Raw genomic sequence first — 24,443 nt, forward strand, 5'->3', positions numbered from 1 at the left:
GGTTGAGGCAGGAGGATTCCTGAGTTCAACGCCAGCCTCAGCAAAAGTGAGGAGCTAAGCAACTCAGTAAGACACTGTCTTTAAATAAAATAAAAATAGGGCTGGGGATGTGGCTCAATAGTCGAGTGCCCCTGAGTTCAATTGTTGGTACACACCACCCCCCCAATAAGATAAAAAAAAATTTTCCTACTTGGCACATACGCGTAGGAGAAGAAAAACAACAACTAGTCACCATGCTAGATTTAAAAGCATTTAATGACATAGCATATATTTAACAGATAGGGCAAAAGTTGAGAGGTACAGGTCGTACGATGGAGCACCAGGCCTGAGCGACCACTCCCTGTTCAGGCCCAGCCTCTGGAGTTCATTCCTATCAATGCCATTTTGATTGTGCAGTAAGATGAAAATTTGTCATTACAATAGTTACAGTGACAGAGAAATGCACACTATGTATCAAATAGCAAGGTAATGAAGCAAATTATAACACAGTGTGGCAACGCACGAGCAAGTAACCATTAGAGTAACATTACTTTGTCCAGTAAATGCTTCAATTCCACTTGTACACTTACCAATGATTTAAAGGGTTTATTATACATCTAGTTTTATTATACTTTGTACTAGAATTATCTCAAACATACAATATAATGTATTTCGGCAAAAAACAAAAATTGAAATTACAGATTTTTTTTCTTTAAAACAGTATCAGTTTTCTATTCCTTCTTGTATACCGACATTCTTAACCGTCGTCTCAGTGGATGCAGGAAAGCTGCATGTCGTTTGTTAGTAAGTGATGCCAGATACAAATGGTTTGGTCTGTAGATTTAACATGGAGCTGCACTATGGCTGCAGCGAGATCATAATACATGATCTGTTTGATAAGGTTAGACCCAAGGTGGGCACTTCTAATAGTCAAGACTCAGGTAACCACCGGAAGTAAATGGAAGAGAATGGTGTCAGGAGATTGGTACATTTTGTCTCTGGTAAGCACAGGAAATATTGTTTAAGCACCGCTGCCTTGCAAACCAACAGCACGAGAGGCGGGTTATTTCCAACACAGCCTCACAAAATTGAGGAACAGTTTAAATATTGAGATCTAATCTATATAATTTTATTAAAAAAAATCTGGCTTTCCCTCTGCACCTCAAACTTTTGTAACTTGGAGATAAAGTGTTTAGGTTTTATTTCTCCCACCCCCCAGAAATGCTCTATAAATAAAAAAAGAGAAAAAAAATCAACCACATTGAGGAACATTAGGCACAGAGAGTAATGTGTTGGTTCTGAGCTTGCATGCTGGAATTTCACTGAAAAGGAAAGAGAAGGGCAGGAGGTGATGGATAGGAGTTCACTTCTTTTTGCCAAAAAGGCTGAACCGCTTCTCTTTGTCTTTCTCTTTGTCCTTCTCCCGCTTGCCGGGGCTGGACTCGCTGGTGATGGTGACGACGCTGGTGGGTAAGGTCTGTGCCCGGCTGGATGCTGGCGTGCTCTGGGTGCTGGCGGACACATCATGTTTATCAGAGGAGATGGCGGAAGAGATGGCCTGGATCCACGTATTCATTTCCTCCTGGACAGAGAAGGGGACACAGGTGAGACTCAACTGAGGGGTGTGGTGCTAGGTTCTCTGGCTCCACCTGGGTAACTGACAGAGCCTCCATCACCCAGAAGGCTTGGGAACAGCATCTGAGGCACTGTCCCTAAATGCACCTCTGCTCTCAGCACAGGGGAGTAAACACAGATCAGTTCTTAGGGGTCATGAGAGTGTTAAGGTACCTGTTGGGCATCGCTCTAGCATATGCTCTTCTCTGATAAATCTGAAAGAACTGGAAGACTGATCTCCATCTGTGGGCCTCAGGTCCCACCCTACAAAGTACTTTCACTTCCTTTTAAAAGGCATCTCTCTCTCTTGGTAAAAGGAGGTTTTTCAAATTTAAATATTACATGTTTCTTTTTCATCAACTGACTCCTCTTTTTCCTCAAGGTGGAGAATACCATGAAGAGCTGGTTAAAGGTCATGGGGAGCAGCAGGGAGGTCCCTCCTCCCTGAGCCTTACCCTCCAGGAGCGAGTGGGCAAGGTTTTCTTCCCTGACACCAGTGGATCCTGCATGAGCTTCTCTCTCATGGGGACAGACAGTGGGACGACATTCATTACTTTCAAGAGACAGAGAACTAGACGACTGCCAGTGTTAGCGACTGGCAACCAGGTGACAAGGCATCACCACTGGTCGTGCTTACATGTATAATATTATAAATAACGCTATTATCCCACCACACTTGCATACTCCTAAGTATGTGAGAGAGATGAAGCTTAGCAACTTACATCGTCTTTGGCTTGGAAGAGGTACTCATTGCCGTCATTTAGTCTGTAATTTCAAGGAAGAGAGTAAGTCACAATTTAACTTCAGAAAAATAAAAATACCCAACTCTCTGTCTTATGTGGGATACAAGGAGGCCTCAGAAGCTCTACATGCAGCACCAACTGTTCCTAGAGACCCATGGAGCCCTGCAATGGCCCTGGGAACATCAGAATTCACAATTAACTGGGCCAATCCAATATACACAGGCAGTTTGGACCTTCAGTTCACAGGAGGATGTGTGGGACCCAAACACAACATCACTTGGCTTTGTTATGGCAAAGAACACCTTATTCCTGATCATTGGCCTAAAATGAACTCTCCCTAAAATTTATAAAGTCTCTAAAAAGACACAGAAAAAGATTCCTAGACTTTTCTTATGTGTGCCTCAGAATGAAAGAACACCCCACCTGTGGGCTTATCAGTGTGTCACGAAGCGATTCCTATATTTGGGGCGGGGGAGGTCCATCATTTGCTCTGTGGCCACCAGGAGGAAGAAGGGGCTGTTGGAATAGTGGTGGGAACTGCCCTTTGCCAATAGCCTGATTCCCGGAAGTAGCATCAAGGAAGTACAATGGGGGAAAGTAGCAAAGGGGTCAAGCAATCTGTGCTTTGCCAGACAAAACATCATGTGTCCCAAGGCCCAAAGAGCTCACACTGCTCACCAGCACAACATGACCAACCGCACATCTGCAACTTTCCTCTGCAGTCCTTGGCTGCCTCCAACTAGCTCAAAACACACATCTAAGAGCACAGCTGTCCAGGATCCAGATCAACAGAGCACATCAGCACAAGACTAGCAACTAACCACTAAAACATATACTTTCTATATTTTAACAAAGATTATTAAAATAGTTTGCCCATTTCCAATGAGAACTTTTGAGGGTGGATCCATTGTGGGGAGGTGCATGTCCTACCGGGAAGAGACATTTGGAACCAGATGGCTCTAGGGGAGGGTCATGGGAGGACAGGCCCAGTCCCCACCCAGGCATTTCCCGTTTGTCTTCATCCAGCTCCAGGCTGACTCACTTGATAGTCTCCAGATAACTCAAAAGCAAGTAACAGCATATCCTGGGTCTGGATAAGATGAAAAAGTGGAGAAACTGTCTTTCTAAGTTTCCTTTAAACTGTGAGATGTGAGCAACCCACCTTGAGTGCTACAGCACAGTACGCTCCAGACCATAAAACAGAAACTCCCTTTCCTTCCATGCTTGGCTACACAGTGAAGCACAGGGAAGCTGGCAGCTGGCCACAATCCCCAAAGCACCCAGAGATCTTAACAGAAATGGCATCACACTGTTTTTTACTTTTTTTTTGAGACTTAAAATGGCACAGGATAAAAATGATCATGGCATGAGGTAAGAAAACCAACCCAAGGGAAATAAAACACACGCCTACTCTGAGGCAACCTCGAGGCATGGGGGCAAGGCTCACCTGAGTTTGAACACGTGTTTCTTCTTTTTGTAATCAAGGGCCACTTCACAGATGGCTTCTTTCAAGCTCACAGGGACCTCACTGTGGTATGGGATTCCAGAAGCAGCGGTTTTTGCATCTTTATAGAAACCCATTTCTTGGTTATTTATGACACAATAAACATTGTGCCAGGACCTGAGCATGGTAAAGAAAGGGAAGTCAAGGTTCCATGTCATGCTCCTGCAGAATTAAGAATTTGACTACATGAAAACTATCTTCACATAACCCTTTATAAAAGTCCTTCCTAAAATCTGCTAACACTGAACAACGGAACACAACTCCTCCACAGAATCCCTAGGCAGAGTACATGCTGATACAGTGGTAAGTTTTTTTTTTTTTTTAAGAGAGAATTTTTTTTAATATTTATTTTTTAGTTTTCAGTGGACACAACATCTTTATATTTTTTTTTATGTGGTGCTGAGGATTGAACTCAGCACCCCGCGCTTGCCAGGCGAGCATGTTACCGCTTGAGCCACATCCCCAGCCCCAGTGGTAAGCTTTTAAGGACTCATGTCTCTCTGAATTTGTGGGAAAACATAGCGTCCTCTTCTATTAAGTGAAGGTATTCTTGGCTCTGATGGGAAAGATTCTGATTGGTGTTTGGTACTCTCCATTGTAGTACAAGGCTACAGGTTTGGCTCTGTATTTGAAGCATAGCTATTTTCAAGCAGAAGCTCCTCCAGCCTTAGCTTCATTCTTTATATGGTTCAGCCACTTGAAAAGGATACAGATTCAGGGCCACTAGCACTCATGGTACCTAAGGTGGCCTCTCTCCTGTGGTATTCTAATATGCTAATGTTATTAGAACATCTGCTTGTGTTAACATATAAAAGTTGCCTTCAATGTGAATGGCAGAACTCGATGGCATAATTGCCTTGTTTGTGTACAACTCACACAATTGTACACGGTTGCCCTAGGCAGTCCAGTTTACTGGTTTAGCACACAAGGCTTTGGAGTCAAATGACTTTCACCCCAGTTTTACCACTTACTGGATTTCCTACAGAAAGTAAGTTTTGTAGCTTCTGTCTCTTTTTTTCCTAATCTGTTAAACAGTAAAATTAGGGTTGTGGGGAGATAAGGCATATTAAGATTGATAAGCAGATGTGGCCAGGGGAAATAATGAAATCCCTCAAGAAGTCCTATAATGAATTGCTTCACTTAAGGAAGAGAGGGCACCCAACCTTAAATGAGCAAACTGCCTCTCAGGATGAACTACTGCGGCCCCCTCTAGCTATTCCCATCTGCATTTAACTCTTCATGCTCTGTGAATAAGCACCCGTCCTCACTTTCCAGTGCTAGCGCCAAGAAGAATGCAAAGCCTAGGAAGCAAGTGAGTAAGCCCGCAGGGGCACACGCTCCCTGACCCCGGGTGGGCCGGACTTCCCGCCACCCTGCTTCTGCCTGGGATGGGTACCTGCTCGAGGCTTTCTTATTGTGGGCCTCCCACTCGTGCTTCCGGTTCAGGAAGCCTTCCATCTGGGACGAGGGCGTCTCCTGGGTTCTGGCTGGCAGGGTGGCGGCACTCTGGGCTGGGAGGCCAGTCTTGGCTTTGCGATCAGAGGTGGGAGAGGGGATGGGGCTGGACTCCTTTGAGCTCGTCCTCTGCTCTGCAGCGCCATTGACCATTTCACTTGTGTCCACTGTTTCTGCCATCTAGGGACAGTGGAGAGGCCATTCAGCTACCCTGTGAGCCACGGGGGTGACCACATACGCTCTGACTCGCACACGTGGCTGTGTATAAATGCCTGGCACAGATCGAGGCAGTACAGTAAAACCATTGCACACCCCACAAAGCCAGCTGGACACCAAGGACATTAGAAGGTGGGAATGGATTAATGCCCGCCCGCTTACGGGTAAATGAGAAAAGCGAAATGCCAGTATGCGTTTTACTGCACTCTTACTCCTCAGATCAATCCATTTTCTCTAATATAGCTCAGACCATCTCCTCTTATGATTACTTTAAAACAGGACAACGGTGACAGTCACACATATTAAATATGAGAGAGAGTGGACGTTATACAGCAGCCACCTTACAACCAAGGGTGCCACCAGAGGGCTGGAAGTTTAAGCGAAAGGGCATTCACAAACAGATGGAGAGACGGCCCCATCAGAACTACACGGCATTCCCCCAAAGTAAGACAAGGAAAGACCTGGAGTTTCTAAAAGTGCTCTCTGGTTTTCCACCCCCCTCCCCTGAACACATTGTCATAAATACATGCAGAAATTAGGACGACAATCATGCACTTCACATCTACCATCCCAGTTAGACTTTGGAACTTAAGAGCTGGAAGGAAATGAGGCAAGTCAACAAACATCAATTTAACCGCATCTGCCGAAGTTGGATCGTGAGTGGGTTGTAGTTTGTGTTAAAGGAGCTGGAAAAGCCAATCACAGTCACTCAACACCACACAGCTATTTACCCCCAAACAAAGACAGAACCAGGGCCTTCCCCATCACGGGTGGGTTGGTTGATCGCGGTGCCTTGCCGCATTGAGACGGAGAAAGCCCAGAGGCAGCCAGGCTTCCAGTGGCTCTGACCCTTCAGGCTGCAGACGTCTTCAGGAGCGTTCCTTCCCAAGCTCATTTAAATTGTAACCCTCATGGCTTTTCGGCTTTGGAAATGTAGTAGGGTCTTGATTCATTATCGCTTTCAGCCTGTGTACCATCAACTGTGTACCATTAACTGCAGCAGCCCCTGGCTGATGTACACCCAGGGTGTGGGATTAGCAAGTTACAAAAGCTGGGTGTGGCTGGCGCTTTAGTGGATTACAGACAACCGGCACCCCTTATACACGGACAAACATGGAGGTGTCAATGGCACGCTCATTAGCTATGTCCCCCACCACTGCTGCCGAGAATCCAAATGACACCAAATTAGCAGCAATAACCTTGACAGGATAAAGCGGCAAACTGGCCACCACCACTGAGCACTCAGATCTGTCAACTCTCAGGAACTGGACGTCTCATTTAGGTCTTAGCTAAATGTCTGGACTCTGTGCTTGAGTCAACAAAATTGATTTTTTTTTTTTTTTTTTTTAGGAAAAGGGCTAGTAAAAACTTGGGAAAGGATAGAGAATCAAATTTATGTTATGCCTTTGCAAATGATTACAATTAACATCAGGGTTTAGCATATGACTGGATGCAATTTAAGACTGTTTTTGACTGAAATCCTCTACTCTCAAGCAATGGGAAATAAGTGATTAGGGTAGAAAGATACTGGGGTGTATGTGAGTGATTATTTTGGCCTCCCAAGTGATAGCCTGTAGATCCTGCTCATGAGCAATATGCTATTTAAGCTCTTTTCACTTTTTTTTGAGATGGGGTTTCACTGTGCTGCCCAGGATGCTCTTGAACTCATGATCTTCCTGCCTTGGCCTCCCAAGTAGCAGGGATTACAGGCATGTGCCTCTGAACCCAATCCCTCTTTTCACTTTTAAGGGAGAGTTCCAGAAGGGGAAATAACAACAACAACAAAAAATAATAAAAAAATAAAACCCTGAGTCAAAAGAATATGAGTGGATTTTAAAGTTGACAAATCTCTTCTAGTGTGAGACTTTGGGAAACTTCTGGTAAGGAGGAAGTGTGAGTTTGGTGTGGAAGGCCTGAGCCAGGTGTGAGTCCAGAGAGACATGGAGTTAGTATGTACAGAAACGAGGTTAAAAAAAAATTTAGTGCTGCAGGTTTAACTTGAAAACTGCTAGTGACAGTCATGACCTGGATAGAGAGATGTTTATGAGATAAAGGCTAAAATTTATTATACTTAGTCAGACTTCAAGGTAGGTGAAAGGTCAGGGAAGTCTCTTCTGAGGGAAATTCTGCAGCAAAAATTTTTTCTTTAGAGTTAGAAGGAAAGAGAAAACCCCAAACCAGTATGCAGAGATAATTAATGTTTATGCAAATGAATCACTAACCAAGAAAACAAGGAAAATAAAAGGAACAAAATGAATTTTAATGGACATGTGCTTTAAGCATGCCAACAGACAACACACCACTAGAGACAAACATCAAAAGCAAATCATAGAGCTATGATCAAACAGTGGGTACATGTGAATACATCCCCCCACCCCTCGTTGCTTCTCTTTAGCAATTAGTCCAGAGTGCTTTAGTGGCTGGCACATCTGATACTTCAATCAGGAGGTGAACATAAAGGCAACACAACTAGAAGCACAGGAAACACCTGATTGCTTTCAAAGTGCAAGAAGCAACACTATCTTCAAGTTCATTAACTTGAGTCTCTGCATCATTACTCAAAAGAACAAAATGGCTTTTTCTTCTTCCAATACAACTCAATTGTTGGTTAAAAATTGGTTCTGGCAAGCTACAGTTTAAATATCTAGATTAAAAATAGGCATGAGAGCAAATGCTAAAAGCACAGCATTCCTTTCTCATGTGCTTATGTGGTGTTTCTTTCTTTCTTTTTTTTTGGTCTTCTGAATACAAAAAGCATTAAAATTATGTATCCATTCTGATGATACAAAATTTAAACAAACACACACACACACAAACACACACACACACATATATATATATATATATATATGGAAACATCACATATATACATATAGATCAGTGACACACATAATATAATTTGGGGCCAGAAACACACCAGGGCTCCCTAATGACTGAAGACAAAGCAGTAGCTTTCTCTAAAATGAATTTGGGTGTGTTTTAAGGCAGAGACGCAATAATGGTGCACACCACCCCCAGAACATAAGAAGCTTGGCATCTATCTATATACCCATCTACCTTCACAAGTAGATAGATATGTACATAGAAATCAGGAAAAACAAACAAGATGCTACATGATGTTATCCTGACAAAAGAAAAAAAAAGACATGCATCATGAAATGAAAAGACAAATTAGACTTAACTCATGGAGAACACATATCAAAACAGGTTTCTGAGGCCACTGACACATCTAAATATGGCAAATGAGCAAGAAATGTCTCATAAGGCTTGCATGTACTATGGATCTTGTTCTGTGTTTTGGTCAGTACCAGGAATTCATCTTTCATTAGCACTAATTTCTAAGGAAAAGGATTTCTGTTAAATATTTTCAGTCCTTGCTAGTGGCCTGATACACCACCCTACAAGACTCCTTTTGCAGAACTCCATATAAAGTTTAGAGAAAATGAATGAATCAAAAGATCCATCTGAAACAAACATGGTTTCTGTCTATAGAGACCCTCAGGAGGCCTCTAAAGCCAGGAGGCATGCAAGTGCTCCTAGGCACGGTCCATCGAGTGCATCGTTCAAGTAATCAGGATGAACCAAGATGGCTTTTGTTCCACGTGTGTGAAAAATCACAAAATATTTTGACACCCCAGAGTCACTGACTGAAATGGAAAGGCCTAGAAGTTTGGTAGGCAGGTTCCCAAAACAGGCTGAAAACTGCTATCACCAGCCATGCCAAGTCCCGGTGGGGCTGACAATGACCAGGGCAGAGGTGGCAGCAGTAGTCAGCAGGTGATTTGCTCCTGAAGCCAGCTGCAACATCTGCTGTGAGGAAGCTTGCAGTGCTCAATTTAGTCTTGGCAGAAAAAAGAGAGTCACCAGTTTGTAAAAAATAATAAATGACCCAAGGGTCTTAAAATGTTTGAGATTCTGCACCTAAAATTCAAACAGCTTCCCAAGTAGATCCAACTTCCCTTTTTTGTCATCTTAAGTGAATGAATGCATCCTTCAATGGAATGTTATATGGCTGACTAGGTTTTAATCTTAGCAGTGAAACGTCTCCTTCCTTATAGATCAGTCTTCCTAGTTACTAGTAACTAACTACTGCAGGTTAATAGCATCTGTAAGTAACACAGTACCTACACTGCAGTACTGTGCCCTGTTAGTATAACTGGATGTGCCATACCTGTTAGATTCTAGTTTTCTTCTTCATTATGCTGTAATCTCATTTAATTTCAATTACTCATGTAAGGGTTTCGCTGTAAAATCTTAATAAAGTAAAAAGCTCACAATAAATAAACAAAAGATAAGTACTTTGCTTTAAGGCAATGAGCATCCATCAGTTAAGAAACTCAAATAAACATGAATTAAATGCAAACAAATATGAAACCAAGGAAGGCTATGATACGAATTAAGTAAAACTTATATAACACTTTGGGTGAAGTGAAAGCCAAAAAGTTAAAACCAACAGGATTTGGAAAGAATGGTTCTTGACAAATGGTAGTGAACTTCACAGTCCAGACCATGGCTGGTCACTGGCTGTCCGTCTGCTATTAAAGTTTTTGTAGTTTTGGTAGGTTTGAGAGCGGTAACTAACCCGTGGAGATCCCTGTTCAGTCGGCAAACCATTCTGGGAAACTTGCTCTCCTTTTGAAGTATCCCTGTTAGGTAAGGGGGAAGGGCAGAAGAGGGGAACAAAGATGAAAGGGAAGGGGGAGGAAGGGAAGAAGAGGAGAAAGAGAAAAACATAAGCAACCCTCTTTTACATCATTTAATTTTTTGAAAACTTGAATTTTCACAGACACCATATGGAGAGGGAGACTACAGGAGCAGCTGGCTACCAGTTTCTACCTCCTGCCCCTGCCCACCTCCCCACCAAAGACTACAATAGAGGCTTCCTGGAGCTCCTACCACATCAAAGCAATTAGCCTTCTACACACAGAATAATATCTGCCCTCTTTGTGAAGTTACCCAGGACTTTCACAGACTATCACTACAAAAATCAAGGCCCGAAATCTGGGTGATGCATGTTATGCACTAAATTATATGGAAATAATAAGTGTATGTGCATGCAGATATGGGTGCTCACACAGTAGAAAGGACTGTCTCCACTCCACTTTTGCCACCTAAGAGCTATATGACTTTGGACAAGTCATAACCTCAGATGTTACTTGAGTCTTATGATACAGATCTAAATCACATGATAAAACAATATGAAGGACATGTTGCTAGGCCTAGCAAAGCGGGGCTAGCAATGATGCTCCATGAACTTCACCTGCCATCGAAGCTAAGATTCCAGGCTCCCAGGCTGACTCTGACTCACCACTGCTGCTGGGACTCAGTCTCCTCTGAAACCTTTGTGCTCGGCTCAGGAGAAGGCGGCCGCCTCTTCCTTTCCTCTTCCTCTTGCTGTCTGCGCACTTCCAGTAACTCCAACTGAGGGGAAACACAGTGATGTTGAACACAGTCTCAAACTTCCCTCTTGCTTGAGGAGCCCAGGAAGCCCTTCTGCCTAGTTCCTACATTGGCTCATATTGCACAATGTGAAACTCTAACATCCTGAACAAAAAGTAAGTATAAATTCATAGGAACTACAGCTACAATGAAAACCTGCAGGAAATGAAGGGTTGCACTAGGAGCTGGTGAAACTCTCTGGGAGCATGGATTTAATTTCTAAATTAACTATGCAGCTCTCAACTTTGCTGAGGAAATAACGTAGCTGCGCCTTGGTTCCCATGAAAGCTCAGATAAGCCAGAGACAAAGGTATTAAAATACTCAAGGAAGACTTGCGTGCTGTGGTGGGAATATGTGTTCCAGCACAAACCCCCCAAATAAATTAAAATTAAAAAGCCCTAGAATTGTCTACCTGAGCATATGCACTCAAAGTATTATTTTGACACAGAAGTACCCAAGGACACATTAAATCCCTAGACTTGCAGAATTAGAAACACCAGTGTACAAGCCCTATTCCAAGACCTTTATGTTTGAGACATATTCTCAAGAATGGGGAGGATTTACAAGCTACTATCTGATGGGAATTCTAATCCTGAAATGCTGAAGAAAATTTTAAGGTCATATCCCCTAAAAACCAGAGAGTCTATGAGAAACAAGAGGAGAGGAAAAAGAGATTGAAAGAAACACAAACATCAATCAGTTCCTAGGCAAGAGGCTATCATAAGAGATCCTAAATCCAGATGCCTAGGAGACAACTGGGAGTGGCATCTTGACCTCCTTCCCCAGGTCCTGTTTGAAGAGAGCCATCAGCTTCACAAGACCCTCATAAATACACCAAGCACTCGGGCATCTAGTGGCCACTCACTGTTGTCAGCCTTTCCAGGGCGGAGAACCTCTCATCCCAGGTTGCTGCAGACTTTTCAAATGCCTCATGGCGTTTGATGAGCTTCTCCACCTCGTCCACGCTCTGGCCGATTTCACGACTGGATAGGTATGGCTCCTGCCCCAGCAACCAGGCCTCGGCCACACTGGCATCCCTTGAGAACTGATGGACCTCCAAAACTGCACAGGGTACCAAGAATGAGTGCTAGCCACAGGGCCACCTGGCACTGCTACCCTCTGGTGGCAGCTACACACAGAACCAGTTTATGGCAATATAAATACAACATGAGCCACACATGCAACTTTTTTTTTTTTTTTTTTTTTTTAAGAGAGAGTGAGAGAGGGAAGGGAGAGACAGAGAGAATTTTTTATATTTATTTTTTAGTTATCGGTGGACACAACATCTTTGTTTGTATGTGGTGCTGAGGATCGAACCCGGGCCGCACGCATGCCAGGCGAGCGCGCTACTGCTTGAGCCACATCCCCAGCCCCACATGCAACTTTTTAAGTTCTCCAGCAGCCACATTAGTAAGAGTAAAAACATGTGAGACTAAGTTTAATAGCATGGTTAATTTAATCCAATATATGAAAAATATTATTTAACACGTAATCACTATAAAGGACAATTATTATTACAACTATTATTATTTGGTACTGGGGATTGAATCCAAAGATATTTTATCACTGAGCCACATCCCTAGCCATTTTTATTTTTTATTTTGAGTCAGGGTCTTGCAAAGTTGCTTAGGGTCTTGCTAAATTGTGGAGGCTGGCCTCTAATTTGTGAGCCTTTTGCTTGGCCTCCCAAATCACTGGGATTACAGGTGTGCACCACCATGCCCAGCTTAACAAACAAACAAACAAAAAACTACTGAGATTTTCTCTTTTAAGTCTGAATTCAAGGTAGATTTGACTGCACATCAATTTGAGAACATTTCAAGTTCCCAAGAGCCATAGGTGGGTCAGTGGCTACCAAACTCGACAGCACAGTTCTAGAATGTATCTGCTCATTCAGCCCTGCTTCCTGATAGTGAGTGCTCAGCCCTGCTGGGGCTTGTACAGACCATGGTAGGGAGGATATGGGATGCTTCAAGGTGGTGGGGACTGGTGGGATGGTGTGGGCTAATGTTCTTGCTGTGCTTCATTCTTTTTGGCAGTGGGGAAACAGTACTCTTTCCATCACATTCGTGAGGAAGTGGGTCAGAAACTAGCTTTGCACTATTGCTCACACTGTTTCTCATTGCATCAATGCAGCAATGTCTGGGGTGGGTCAGGTATGAGATGACCTGTAGGCAGCATCAGTCTCTAGAGTCAAGCTGGCTCTCTTTTAGCACCCTGATAGCACCTGACACCCAGTGAAGCTGCCACCCTGCACAGGGGGCTTGTCAGATCTTCATGGTGGAGACCATGCCTGTCATCACTGTGTCCGGAGCATAACCTGGTGTCCAGTTCACAGCAGTGTGGGATACAGGTTCTGCTGAACTGAGTGAAACTAACCTGAAATTCTCAAAACTTAGAAACCAAATCCTCATCTAAAAGGCGGCCCAAAGTGGGTTATCTAAGGGCTCTGTGCCCTCATTTCCTACACACTTTCAGAAAAGGCCCCTTGGAAATCAACCCACGGGTAAATGAATGGCGTCATTACAATATAAGGACAGAGTCCAAGTTCCAACACAGAATGTCAAAGTATGGCAAATAATGCTTGAACTGGGCTTTTTTTTTTTTTTTTTTTTTTTTTGGTGGTGGTGCCAGGGATTATGAGGCAAGCACTCTACCAACTGAGCTATATCCCCAGCCCTGAACTGGACTACTACTTTGTGTTCATAATTATGAGATGCTATTCCTAATACTATAGGCTATAAATCTGATGGCTCACATATGCCTTTATAAAATGATAATATATATATATATTTTTTACCTCAAAGACAGTCAATACAGAAATATATATTTAAAATACTTAGAATAATGCCTAGTTCACTACAACACCTCCTCAACAGATGTTAGCTTTACTTTGTAATGTTATCAACCTTAAAGTAAAAATTCCAGATATAAGACATAGGCCAGCTTTACATCTTATTGACTCTGAAGCGAGAACTTTTCTTAAAGATAATTGGGGAGCTTCTAGCTCTACTCTCCTAGAGCAATGCTGAATTGTATTCTCCAATTTGTTGTTCCTAAAGAACTCAAACCCCATTGATAATTCTGAGATCAATCATGGGGTGAAAAACAATGAATGTACCACACAAAATATCTTAGGAAAATAATAATAATATTTAGCATGCAATAATAAAATAGGCCATTAAGAAGCATGCAAAACTTCAAAAATCATTAAGTGATAACATTGCATCAATTAAAGCAGGAATATAAACTTGCATGCTTTCCATGGATACCCAAAAAGAGCAGAAAGATAAATGAAATATGTCCTTACTCAGTCTTAACCACTCCCACCGGTCTTCCCACTTGTCAATCATTTCTTTTCTCTTTTCAGTCAACTGCAGTAACTTTTCCTTGATCTGTATGAAAACAAAGACCCCATGATATTTTAGTAGAACACATTACATCCCTTTTGTTTCCCCCTACCTATGGGTCACATTATACAAGAAACATTTATTTTCTTAAGAGACTTTCAACTAAGCTGGAAACTATCTGCTGAGAATGTCTATCTGTCTAGGGAAAGGACAGAAAAGCATGGTTAATCTTCCAGACCAGGCTGAGAGAAAGGCGGAGCTCAGCTCAAAGCTGCTTTGTTGTGAGGAGGCCAGCAATGCACTGGATTCCATTGGACTCTGGGGCTCAATGCAGCAAACACATTCACCGAGAGAGGGACAGCAACAGGGGCACAGCTCTGGCCTGAGAAGACATCCATTCCTATGAAGGGAGCTACACAGTGAACTCATCATTCAATTACGCAATACCATCGTCATAACCAGAACCTACAACCATCTACCTGAGAGTGAAGGGTCCTAGGGGATATGCAATGGAGGGAGAGGGCAAGCAGAAGAGTACTGATAAAAGGGTGAGAGAAGCCTTTTTTCAACCTGAGATGCTCAAAAATTGTCTTTTGTGCCACAGGAATTACTGGCTTTGGCCCTAGAGTCTTGTGTAACTATTTTATTCTAAGCAGACAGGAAAGAAATCAAGAAGCTCTGAAATATAAGTAAGTACAGGCATGTGTGTGCATATATGTAGTCAGCCCTCTATCTTCAGGTTCTATATAAAAAACTTGACCAACTGGAAATAAAAAATATTGGGAAAAAACTGCATCTGAATAGAACACATGGACTTTTTCCCTTGCTATTTCTTTCTTTTTGGTTCTGGGGATTGAATCCAGGGGTACTTTACAACTGACTGACATCCTTTGTCCTTTTTTTTTTTTTTTTTTTTTTTTGGAGACAGGGTCTCACTAAATCTCTGAGAGTGGCCTCAAACTTGTTATCCTCTTGCCTTAGCCTTCTATGTTGCTGGAATCACAGGCATGTGCCACCATACCCAGGGTTCTTGCCATTTCTTAAACAATATAACAACTATATACACGACATCTACCTCATGTTAGGTACTGCAAGTTTTCTGGAGATGATTTAAAGTATATGAGAGGATGTGCTTAAGTTATATACAAATACTATGCCACTTTATACAAAGGACTTAAACATCCATGGAATCCCCTATGGATACCAAGGGACAACTGTACATACTTCTGTGTCTGTATATGCATGCACGCATGCAAGTGCATACACACACAGACACATACACACCCAGGATGAAGCCATTTTACACCTAGACACCAGTGAATCTGTCCCAGGGTCCCAAAGCAAAACAGTAGCATTACCTCCTCAGAAGCGTAGTGTTTTCTTGCAAGCAGGGATTTCCCCAGTTCGATGCAGGTGGTGAAACTGTCGTTACGAGCATCAATTTCAGCTTTGATACCCTGATGATTATTCATTAATAGTTCAACAGATGATACATCCCTAAAATTAGATAAATACATCTCCTTTACAATAAGCTTTCTAAACAAATGTTTCAAAACATATAACTGGAAGGAAATGGTCTAATGGCCTAAATGGCCTTTTATTGCTGACTCACAGTCAAAGATCAGGCTCGGTCACTGGGGCTAACTTTTTTTTGTGTGTGGACATATGTCTTTATTTTTCTTGGATAAATGCCAAAGAATGGAATGGCTAGATTAGATGGCAAGTGTATGTTTAACGTTTTTAGAAATTGCCATTCTGTTTTCCAAAAAGTACACAATGTGCCATTTTACAAAACTCCCACCAGCAAGGGCCCAGTTTCTCCGTAGCTTGCCAACACATGGTGCTGTGTGTTTTTATTTTTATTTATTTATTTATTTTTTAAATTTTATTAGTTGTTCACAACATTACAAAGCTCTTGACATATCATTTCATACACTAGATTGAAGTGGGTTATGAACTCCCAATTTTACCCCAAATGCAGATTGCAGAATCACGTCGGTTACACATCCACAATTTTACATAATGCCCTATTAGTAATTGTTGTATTCTCCTACCTTTCCTATAACTTGTAACAACAGTGAGACTCAGGACCAGCTCTACAACCAAACACTCAAAAGAAGACTCCTTGTATTTTTATATGTGCCTAAAGAATTCAAAACAGTTTCTAGGCGCATGCAAAGAAAGTACTAGATTTCTGCTCAAACTTTTTTTGAAATGCAATCCATAAAGACTCCCTTCAAGAAGTCACAGTGGCAATAACAGGTACCTCAAGGCATTCGCTACCACAGGCTCAGGATGTGTACTCTAAAGAGTGGCTGATAGTCTCTATACTCAGTTGAGATACAGAGGAGGGGAATTGGCTTTGGAATCAAGAGAATGGAAGCTGTGAGAGCTTCTGGGGGATCAAAACTTACTGGTGGGCTGGGGATATAGGTCAGTTAGTAACTCTATGCACAAGGCATAACTTGCATGCACGAGGCCCTGGGTTCAATCCCCAGCATCAAAAAACAACAACAAAAACCCAACAACAAAAAAACCGACTGGCCCTGACCCAGGGAATGTAATTCCTTTTTCACAACATAAATAATGATGAAAACATTTCTTCTATTGCAGCACAGTTCAATTCTCAATTACAGGGGGCCTGGGGTGAACTGGAGGTTATATATGTATCCGCTCATCTATGAACTTTTTCTTCACTGCTTTACATGAAACAAAGGGAAGGCATAGAATAAATACTAATCACCATATGACATCAGTAAGGCCAATATTGAGGTAAGGGACACATTTGGAAATGTGGATGGAAAGGGACAGAGTTGTTTTTAATTCAATAAAAAGATATAGGAAAAAGGAACTCAAAGTCATCTCATTCCAAAAACAAGGCAGTTAGCTGGTTGTGCCCAAGGGGGTATGGTAGAGCAGAAGCTAGAAGGCCTCACACTGCCTGTCCTTGTTTCTTGGCAGTGGTATGTGGGAAAAAACTGAAGCAGTGGCTGCGAGCATTACCTTGGCTTCTCCTGTGCCTCAATCTGCCGGATGACATCCTCCATCCAGAGCATAAGGTCACGCACCATGCTGAAAAAGCGGAATTTGTCCCCTGTGTCCACCAGGCGTACCCTGCGGCCCTCACAGGCATCCAGAAGGGACTTCCAGGCTTCCAGGACCTCGTTCTCACGCTTCTGGATGTCATCGGCCTTGTCCCCTGCATAAGCTGCCTGGAGGCGGGCTGCATCCTCTTGCAACTGCCTCACCTGTGAAGCCATGGGCAAAGAAGAGTCAGATTTGACTTTCTCATCGTGCCCTCCCTCTTCTCCCTCACCACTCTGCTTACACACTAAAGGAAGCACAAGGGAAAAATAGGCCATGTCCCCCCCCAAAACTCTCAATTTTACTGGGACCCAAGTCACGAAAACCCAAGTTTCTATAATCCTACTGAACTACACTATTAAGTTCTATACAAATAAGAAAACAAATGCTACAGGAATGCAGGCAGGAAAACTGAGGACAAGTCCTTTGAAGGTTGCCTGGGATATAAAGGTAGTATATTGGGACACATCCATACTCCAAAAAGTAAGTACCATTATCTGTTCAGGGTAAAGATAAATGTTACCATAAACGAGAAACTGCCATAAGGAGAACAAACACATTTTACAAATGCCCTTCCACTACTGTGTGATGGTACTGAAGAGTACCTATATCTCCAGTTAGTTTTCTCCATGAGATACTTACATTTGAAAAAAATATATAAAACCACATACAACATGGTTAAAAGAACCAATTGATGTCAAGGAAGGTGAAATCTGAACTAGTCAAACATCAGCAAAAGCTTTGTGGAACTGGAAACTGATGGTGAGAATTGTGATTTGATAAACCCAATCAGGTGTGTACTTGTGCTGGGCACAGTGGTGCATGCCTGAATCTCAGCAAACCCAGGTGGCTGAGGCAGGAGGATTTTAAGTTCCAGGCCAGCTTGAGCAACTCAGTGAGACTCTGTCTCAATAAAAAGGACTGAGAATGTGATTCAGTGATAAGGTGTCCCTGAGGTTCAATCCCTAATACCAACACATTTATATATATGTATTTCATAAATATATATAAAAATATCTTTAAAGTATATTTTATGTATATTTCATAAATATAAAAACATATTAAAATACACACACTCACATACTTTTCAGTGATGAATTACCAAAAATTAAAAAAACTTTCTACAAACCAACACAAACAGTGGCACAATGAAAAATTTCAGAAAAGAAAAATGCAAATGGGACTTAATCATGAAAAGATGCTACACGACAACACTGATTTGTCCTTGAATTTTTAGGAAATTAAATACATTTGATTATTTACTATAGCACTATTTACATAACCAAAAGATCAAAAGTATGGTCCATCAGTAATGGATTGGTTAAAAGAATTATTACATCCTATCAGAGACTCCTATGCAGTCATGGGGGCGGGGGGAGGGAAGGATCCTGCACACTCATATGAAAAGTGCTCTAGGGATGTGGCTACGTGGAAAAAGCAAAGTATGCATGGTGTGTATAATATTCTACTTTTTGTGCAAAAAAAGGGGGAAAACAATTAACAGGTTGTTTCTTCCCTTTGCTAGAGGGTGCATATGCCTTTATAACAGAAACTAGTAACTGTGGCTATCTTATATTTCCTTGTTTTATTTTATATGAAGTACTTAAACATACCAGCAGTGCCACATTAGACAATGTCTAATCAAAGATATAAGCATTGGGTTAATAGATACTTGATCATCACTTACTGGTGAGACGGTGTGACTGACAGTCCTGGCCAATATGAGTGTGGCAATGTCTATGAGGGAATTATCTGAAGAAATGTCACATGGGCAGGGGGTGCATTTGGGACGGGGATGGACAACACTGGGGCTTGTGGGGAGGTGGATTACTGACCCTCAACTGCACAAAAGGACTTAAGATGGTGATAAGTAAAAAAATGAAGTTTCTATAGAAGATGCAAAAAAGAATCAATGGGATTTGATTTCCATGGGGTTCTGATTTCCATGTTGTAAGCGATTTGGGGAAATAATCTTTGATATTTGAGTTATGGCTCAGACATAACTCAAATCACCATGAGTAAATTCCTAGAAAGTTATTTGAAAACTTAAGTTCCTATAAGACTAACCATCTTTCCAAATGCCTTCTCTTACATCTCTCATTGGTTTCTGTGGGCTCTCACAACAAAAAAGTGGAGAACAGCACAAGTGAAAATTCCCACAAAAATCAACTCCTGCTTTGCATGGTCACTGGAGGCCATCAGTGGTCATTTCCTCTTGTGTTACCGTTTCATGCAGAATGGAGGATGGTGGTAGTTCAAGTTGGCAAAAGAGGAAACAGCAGGAGTCACCCCCTGCTGATTCTGTGGTGATAAACCTGAACTAGGTCAACATATCCTTTTTACAGCTCTCAATGGCCTAGGGTAGCAGAGATAAGGTAGATGGAGACTACCAGATCCAGTCCTGGATGGAACTGGATCCCCACTGGCCCTCACCTCTGCAAGTCTCAGAAGTGAAGGGATTTAATGAAAACACAAGGGAGGAACTCTATGGTTTCTCCACCCTCTTACAGTCCTAAAAGCAAAGGACCTTAATAATTTTACAGGTGCAGAAGAAGGACTTGCTGCTGCCAAGACGTTTCCTATCTCCAGGCGGTCCCTCAGTTTCTCTGAGCTTTGTTCTTTCAGAAAACATCCATAGAACTCTTACGTTTTGCAAGCATCATCTCAAAAGGAAGATGACAATGGCAGTCAAGGTAGTCACTCCAAAGAATAAACCCCCAAATGCCAAAGCACAGTGAGGCCAATGCACTTGAATTAGTCTCTCAGGGCCAAATTTGAGCCATTTTTGTAAACAAAGACTTACCGTACACAGCCATACTATTCATTTTAGCATGGTCTGAGGCTTTTTAAAAATATTTTTTAGTTGTAGATGGACACAATATCTTATGTGGTGCTGAGGATTGAACCCAGTGCCTCATGCACGTGAGGCAAGTGCTCTACTACTGAGCTGCAGTCCCAGCCCATGGTCTGATGCTTTTTTTATGCTAAGATGGCAGAGACAAGGATCTGTAATAGAGACTGTATTATGTCACATGAATCCAAAAATATTTACTATATGACCTTTAATGGGAAACATCTGCTAATCTTGCACCAGATAATCAATACACTCTTAATAGACAAGAATAAAATCCCTGACATGGTCAGGACTAATATTTCTAATAAAATTGGCTTCTTCTTTAGGACCATGAAACTTATATAATTTTTTTTCAACTAAAAAGCATTAAGACTACACAGGAAACTATACAGAGATAGAAAGGAAACTAGAGAATGATTATACTAGATTCTTACTGTTATATTGTTATTGCTTCATCGAACATCTTTAAAACAAACTCTGAGTGCTTAGCAGCCACTTTATACTGAGGGGTAAAAAGACCAAGCATATCAAACTGTTAGAATCCTGCTTTTTCTCTTTTAGGATGACTGATGGAAAATAATAAGGTATTGTTTTGGAAATTGCTCTAAGTGAGGTCTTAGTGAGGCCTATAACTTGCAAATGTTTGTGTGTGCATATGGTTTATTTATTTATTTTAACCATCTACCAGTTGTTTACAAATGTGACAAACTTAGAATTTTATGGACTGAAAAGCTCTCCCAAATGGAGCACTATAACAGTGTATGTCCACACACATGTGTTTGATTTGGGCAATCCTCTCAGGCGTGTTTTGAGGAGCCAAAGAACAGAGACACTCAGAGATGCACAAAGACACTGTAAAAAGAAACCTCCTCCTTCTCCTGGGAAGTTCCCCACCCACCTGAGTGCCCAGAGCCTGGATGTCATGTTCAAAGGTGGTGTGCATTCTCTGCAAGGTCTCCACAGTGTTCTGATCTCTCCCAAGCTCCTCAGGGAGTTTCTTATGTTTATCCTGGATACGCCCAAAGATTTCCTTGGCATCATGGTAAAACTTATGCAGTTCAAAGGAGGCAGCAAGAATCTGTGTCCTCGTATCAATGAGCTCCAGGAGGTCAGCCCAGGCTTCATTGAGGCCGTCCTTCCACTCAGCAATGGTGGCAGCATCTGAATGTCCAGAGTTGATGAGTTCATCAGCCATGTGATTGACTGTGTCCACGCGCTCCTGCCCAATGTTCCCAGTGTCTCGAGCAAATTCCCGGAATCGTTCTTGTAACATCTGAAATAGGGATGTGTGTAAAGAAATCAGTGAGACCATTGTACACATTTTACTTCTTGATCACATGAATGTCATCTGGGAAGAGACTGCCTCTAAACGGGAGGCAACAAGTAATACACATGATTTAAGAACAACAGATCTTAGCTCCAAAACCTCTTATGAGGTCTCCTTGCTCATTGCAGCAAAGTAAAGTGCTGCCTTGTCTCCTGAAATTACTGGAGGAGCAAGGCACAGACTGGCCAATTGAAGTCAAAATTACCTGATAAGAAATCCAAGTTGAAACTGAACCCTCTTGCCTGATTCAAAGTCCAGGGCCAAAGGGCTCCCACAACACTCACTGAATGACCATTCACTCTTTGCCCAAAGTTACTTACTGTGACATGCTCATAGTCTTGTCCCAGCTCATGGGACCCTGCGACCACCTCCCTTTCGGCGATCCACTGCTCCAGGTCATCTACCTCCCGGTTGAGCTGGAACAACCTGTGCCTTTCGTCCAGCTTGCCTCTCCTCTCCTCTGCCAGGTCCTTTAGGCCAGCATACAGCTTATCCACTTTGGACTGCCGCATGCTAATGCGCTCACTGAGGAAGGGAGTGGAGGGAAGAGACCTTAAATGTCAACTTTCCACAAAGAAAAAAAGAATGAGGTAGAGATAACAGGAGAGTATACAATCTCAAATTTCTCCAAGGAAGCTTCTGGTCAGCCTATTTAACCTCTAAAATCTGACCTTGATTTTGAATGATGAAGAGCTAATATGTAAACCAAACACAACAATTAAGGCTAAAGACCATCTAGAATATGATGATTTGGGGGAAGGGGCCCTAATTATGTATACTGGCTTTGCAAGTCAGGATTTCCTTTGACGTGAAAAGTTAACACAAAATATTGGAGTCATCATCCATTCCAGGTGCCATGCTGCCAGAGGGACAAACCTGTCAGTTGTGCATTGGTTTCTACCTTTGGGCCATGCACTCTTCCCTGCTAGGAAGGATGGCTCTTGTTGCTCATTTCTTGGGTTTCTGAGTGTGCAGTAAGGAGGATGAATTATCATCCTTCCTATTTCTCCCCAGAATGACAATCTCATAACAGGATACCACAGAAAAAGGCTTCCTGGTGCCTCTCCCTGGAGACCAGGAGAGCTACTTCCTTGGCAATGTGATCATGTACACCTTAAGGACCTCATACACCAACACAGCCATTGACCTCCCATCTTACTCAACCTGCCTTGGTTAAACACACAGAGCTGATTCCTTTCCTTTCTCAGTCGCAAAAGGCAGTTACACAGAAAGCTTACAATGCTTGCTCTGGAAGTTAGCACGGGGGCCATGTATACAGCTAGTGAGTACTACACCCTAACCTGCTTCTTTCCTTAAAGCATTCTGAGAACTCAATCTATTAGAGCTAAGAGCTGAAATCGTTTTGTTCTTTCTGGGAGCCCTTTTATTTTACAGGTCCATGTATTCTCGTTTACCATTCCCCTTAAAACTAATAATTGCTCTCCTAAACTGGATAATTTTTTAAATTCTAGGGTAAATGATCTGATTACTATGCCAGTGCAAGTCGACCTGTGCTTTTTTGACTCACAAGATCAATAATCTGTCAATGGGGTCTTTGTTAACGGAAGATATTTAACCAAAAGGGTAATGTTTGAATATAACAGTTCACTTTTCCTACTTACCTCCAATTATAGGGTCTCTTTTAGAAATGTTTCCCTTAGATCTACTTTACTACTGACTTAAGGTGAATATTGCCATTTTCTTTTTGAGTGGGGTAGTAAGGGACCTAAGCCAAAGAATCTACAACCACATCTCATCCTTACAATGTGGCACTCACCTTTCAGGGTGGCTGTCGGCCACTAGGGCCCGACTGGTCTTGGAGAGCTGGTGTACTGTCTCTGCATAGTCCTCCACAGCTTGTTCCAAGATTTGGTGTTTCTTCAACATGGAGACAGCACTCTGCTCATCCTGCAAAGAGAGGGTCTGTCAAAACCATAGCCATTCCTTCCGGCCTGTTAACAGTTTGTGAGGAATGACAGACTAACTGTACAGTTGGGCAAAAGAATTGTCAGAAAGAAAAACACCAGAAACATGATGGACTGTGAATAAACAGCTTCTGAACACATTCTGAGAGCATCAATATGACCAAAGGAGGTCTCTCCCAATGGTGAAGTGGAGATGCAGAGGGACTAAGACCCCTGGTGAGGTATGGAGAGTAGTCTGGTAGGCCAAGTGCATTTTGGGTAGTTGAAATGCTACAGACTATCAGGAATGTTAATGACAATATTTCTGGAATACTAAAATACTCTGAGAAGGTCTCAAAGTCATGTTGTATGTTGTAAGGTTATAGGAAACCCTATATAGGACTCTAACAAATTCGTATATTAAAAAAAAAAAAAAAAAAAGGTGACAGGACAAATCTTAATGGCATACCAGTATTTTAGGCAAGAAAATGTTGTGTCAAGGGGAAACAAGCCTGATTTTAGATACCTTTGTGAACCATGATGCCCCCTTTACATTCCAAGACAGCAGGTAAAATGTTTCACAAAGACACAGCCACCAGCAAAAAGGAAGGTCAGGGTCTGAGTTGGAGGCACTTCTGGGGCTGCTTCCTGCTTCCTCTAATGGAAGGTGGGGATGCTCGCTCACCTTGGCCTTTTCCTCAGACATCATGTACAGCTCCTGCTCGCTCATCCATGCCTCAGCCTCAGCTGCATCAAAGTAATACTGCTGCGCCTTGTGCGCTTCCTCCAGCCGCCTGTGGCGTTTCTCTGTCTCCTCAATAAGTTGGCCCCATAGCTGCTTTAGGTCAGCGAGCCTCTGTCTGATGGCCTCAGCATTGAGGCTGCTGCTGTCGGTGACTATGTTTTGGCTCCTCTCAAAGATGTCATCGATTCGAGGCTGGTGCCCCTGGATTTCTTTCTGGAGGGTCTGTGT

At 42.4% G+C, this 24,443-nt stretch overlaps 1 protein-coding gene across 2 annotated transcripts in view; it reads right to left on the reverse strand.

The window, feature by feature from the left end:
• Positions 1-236: 236 nt before the first annotated feature.
• SPTBN1 (spectrin beta, non-erythrocytic 1) overlaps positions 237-24,443 on the reverse strand; it is a 198,402-nt gene continuing 174,195 nt past the window's right edge. For both annotated transcript variants that reach the window (XM_081265412.1, XM_081265413.1), the window contains exons 23-36: positions 24,156-24,437; positions 23,344-23,474; positions 21,887-22,091; positions 21,138-21,512; positions 17,305-17,549; positions 15,660-15,798; positions 14,262-14,346; positions 11,817-12,013; positions 10,820-10,932; positions 10,094-10,157; positions 5,237-5,475; positions 3,784-3,957; positions 2,316-2,358; positions 237-1,561 (exon numbers count right to left, since the gene is read on the reverse strand). In XM_081265412.1, coding sequence (XP_081121538.1) covers positions 1,343-1,561; positions 2,316-2,358; positions 3,784-3,957; positions 5,237-5,475; positions 10,094-10,157; positions 10,820-10,932; positions 11,817-12,013; positions 14,262-14,346; positions 15,660-15,798; positions 17,305-17,549; positions 21,138-21,512; positions 21,887-22,091; positions 23,344-23,474; positions 24,156-24,437 — 2,511 coding nt within the window. In that variant the 3' untranslated portion in view covers positions 237-1,342. The remainder of the gene's footprint in view (positions 1,562-2,315; positions 2,359-3,783; positions 3,958-5,236; positions 5,476-10,093; positions 10,158-10,819; positions 10,933-11,816; positions 12,014-14,261; positions 14,347-15,659; positions 15,799-17,304; positions 17,550-21,137; positions 21,513-21,886; positions 22,092-23,343; positions 23,475-24,155; positions 24,438-24,443) is intronic.

This window comes from Spermophilus citellus (assembly GCF_964194105.1).
Source record: "Spermophilus citellus genome assembly, chromosome: 13".
Lineage (NCBI taxonomy): Eukaryota > Metazoa > Chordata > Mammalia > Rodentia > Sciuridae > Spermophilus > Spermophilus citellus.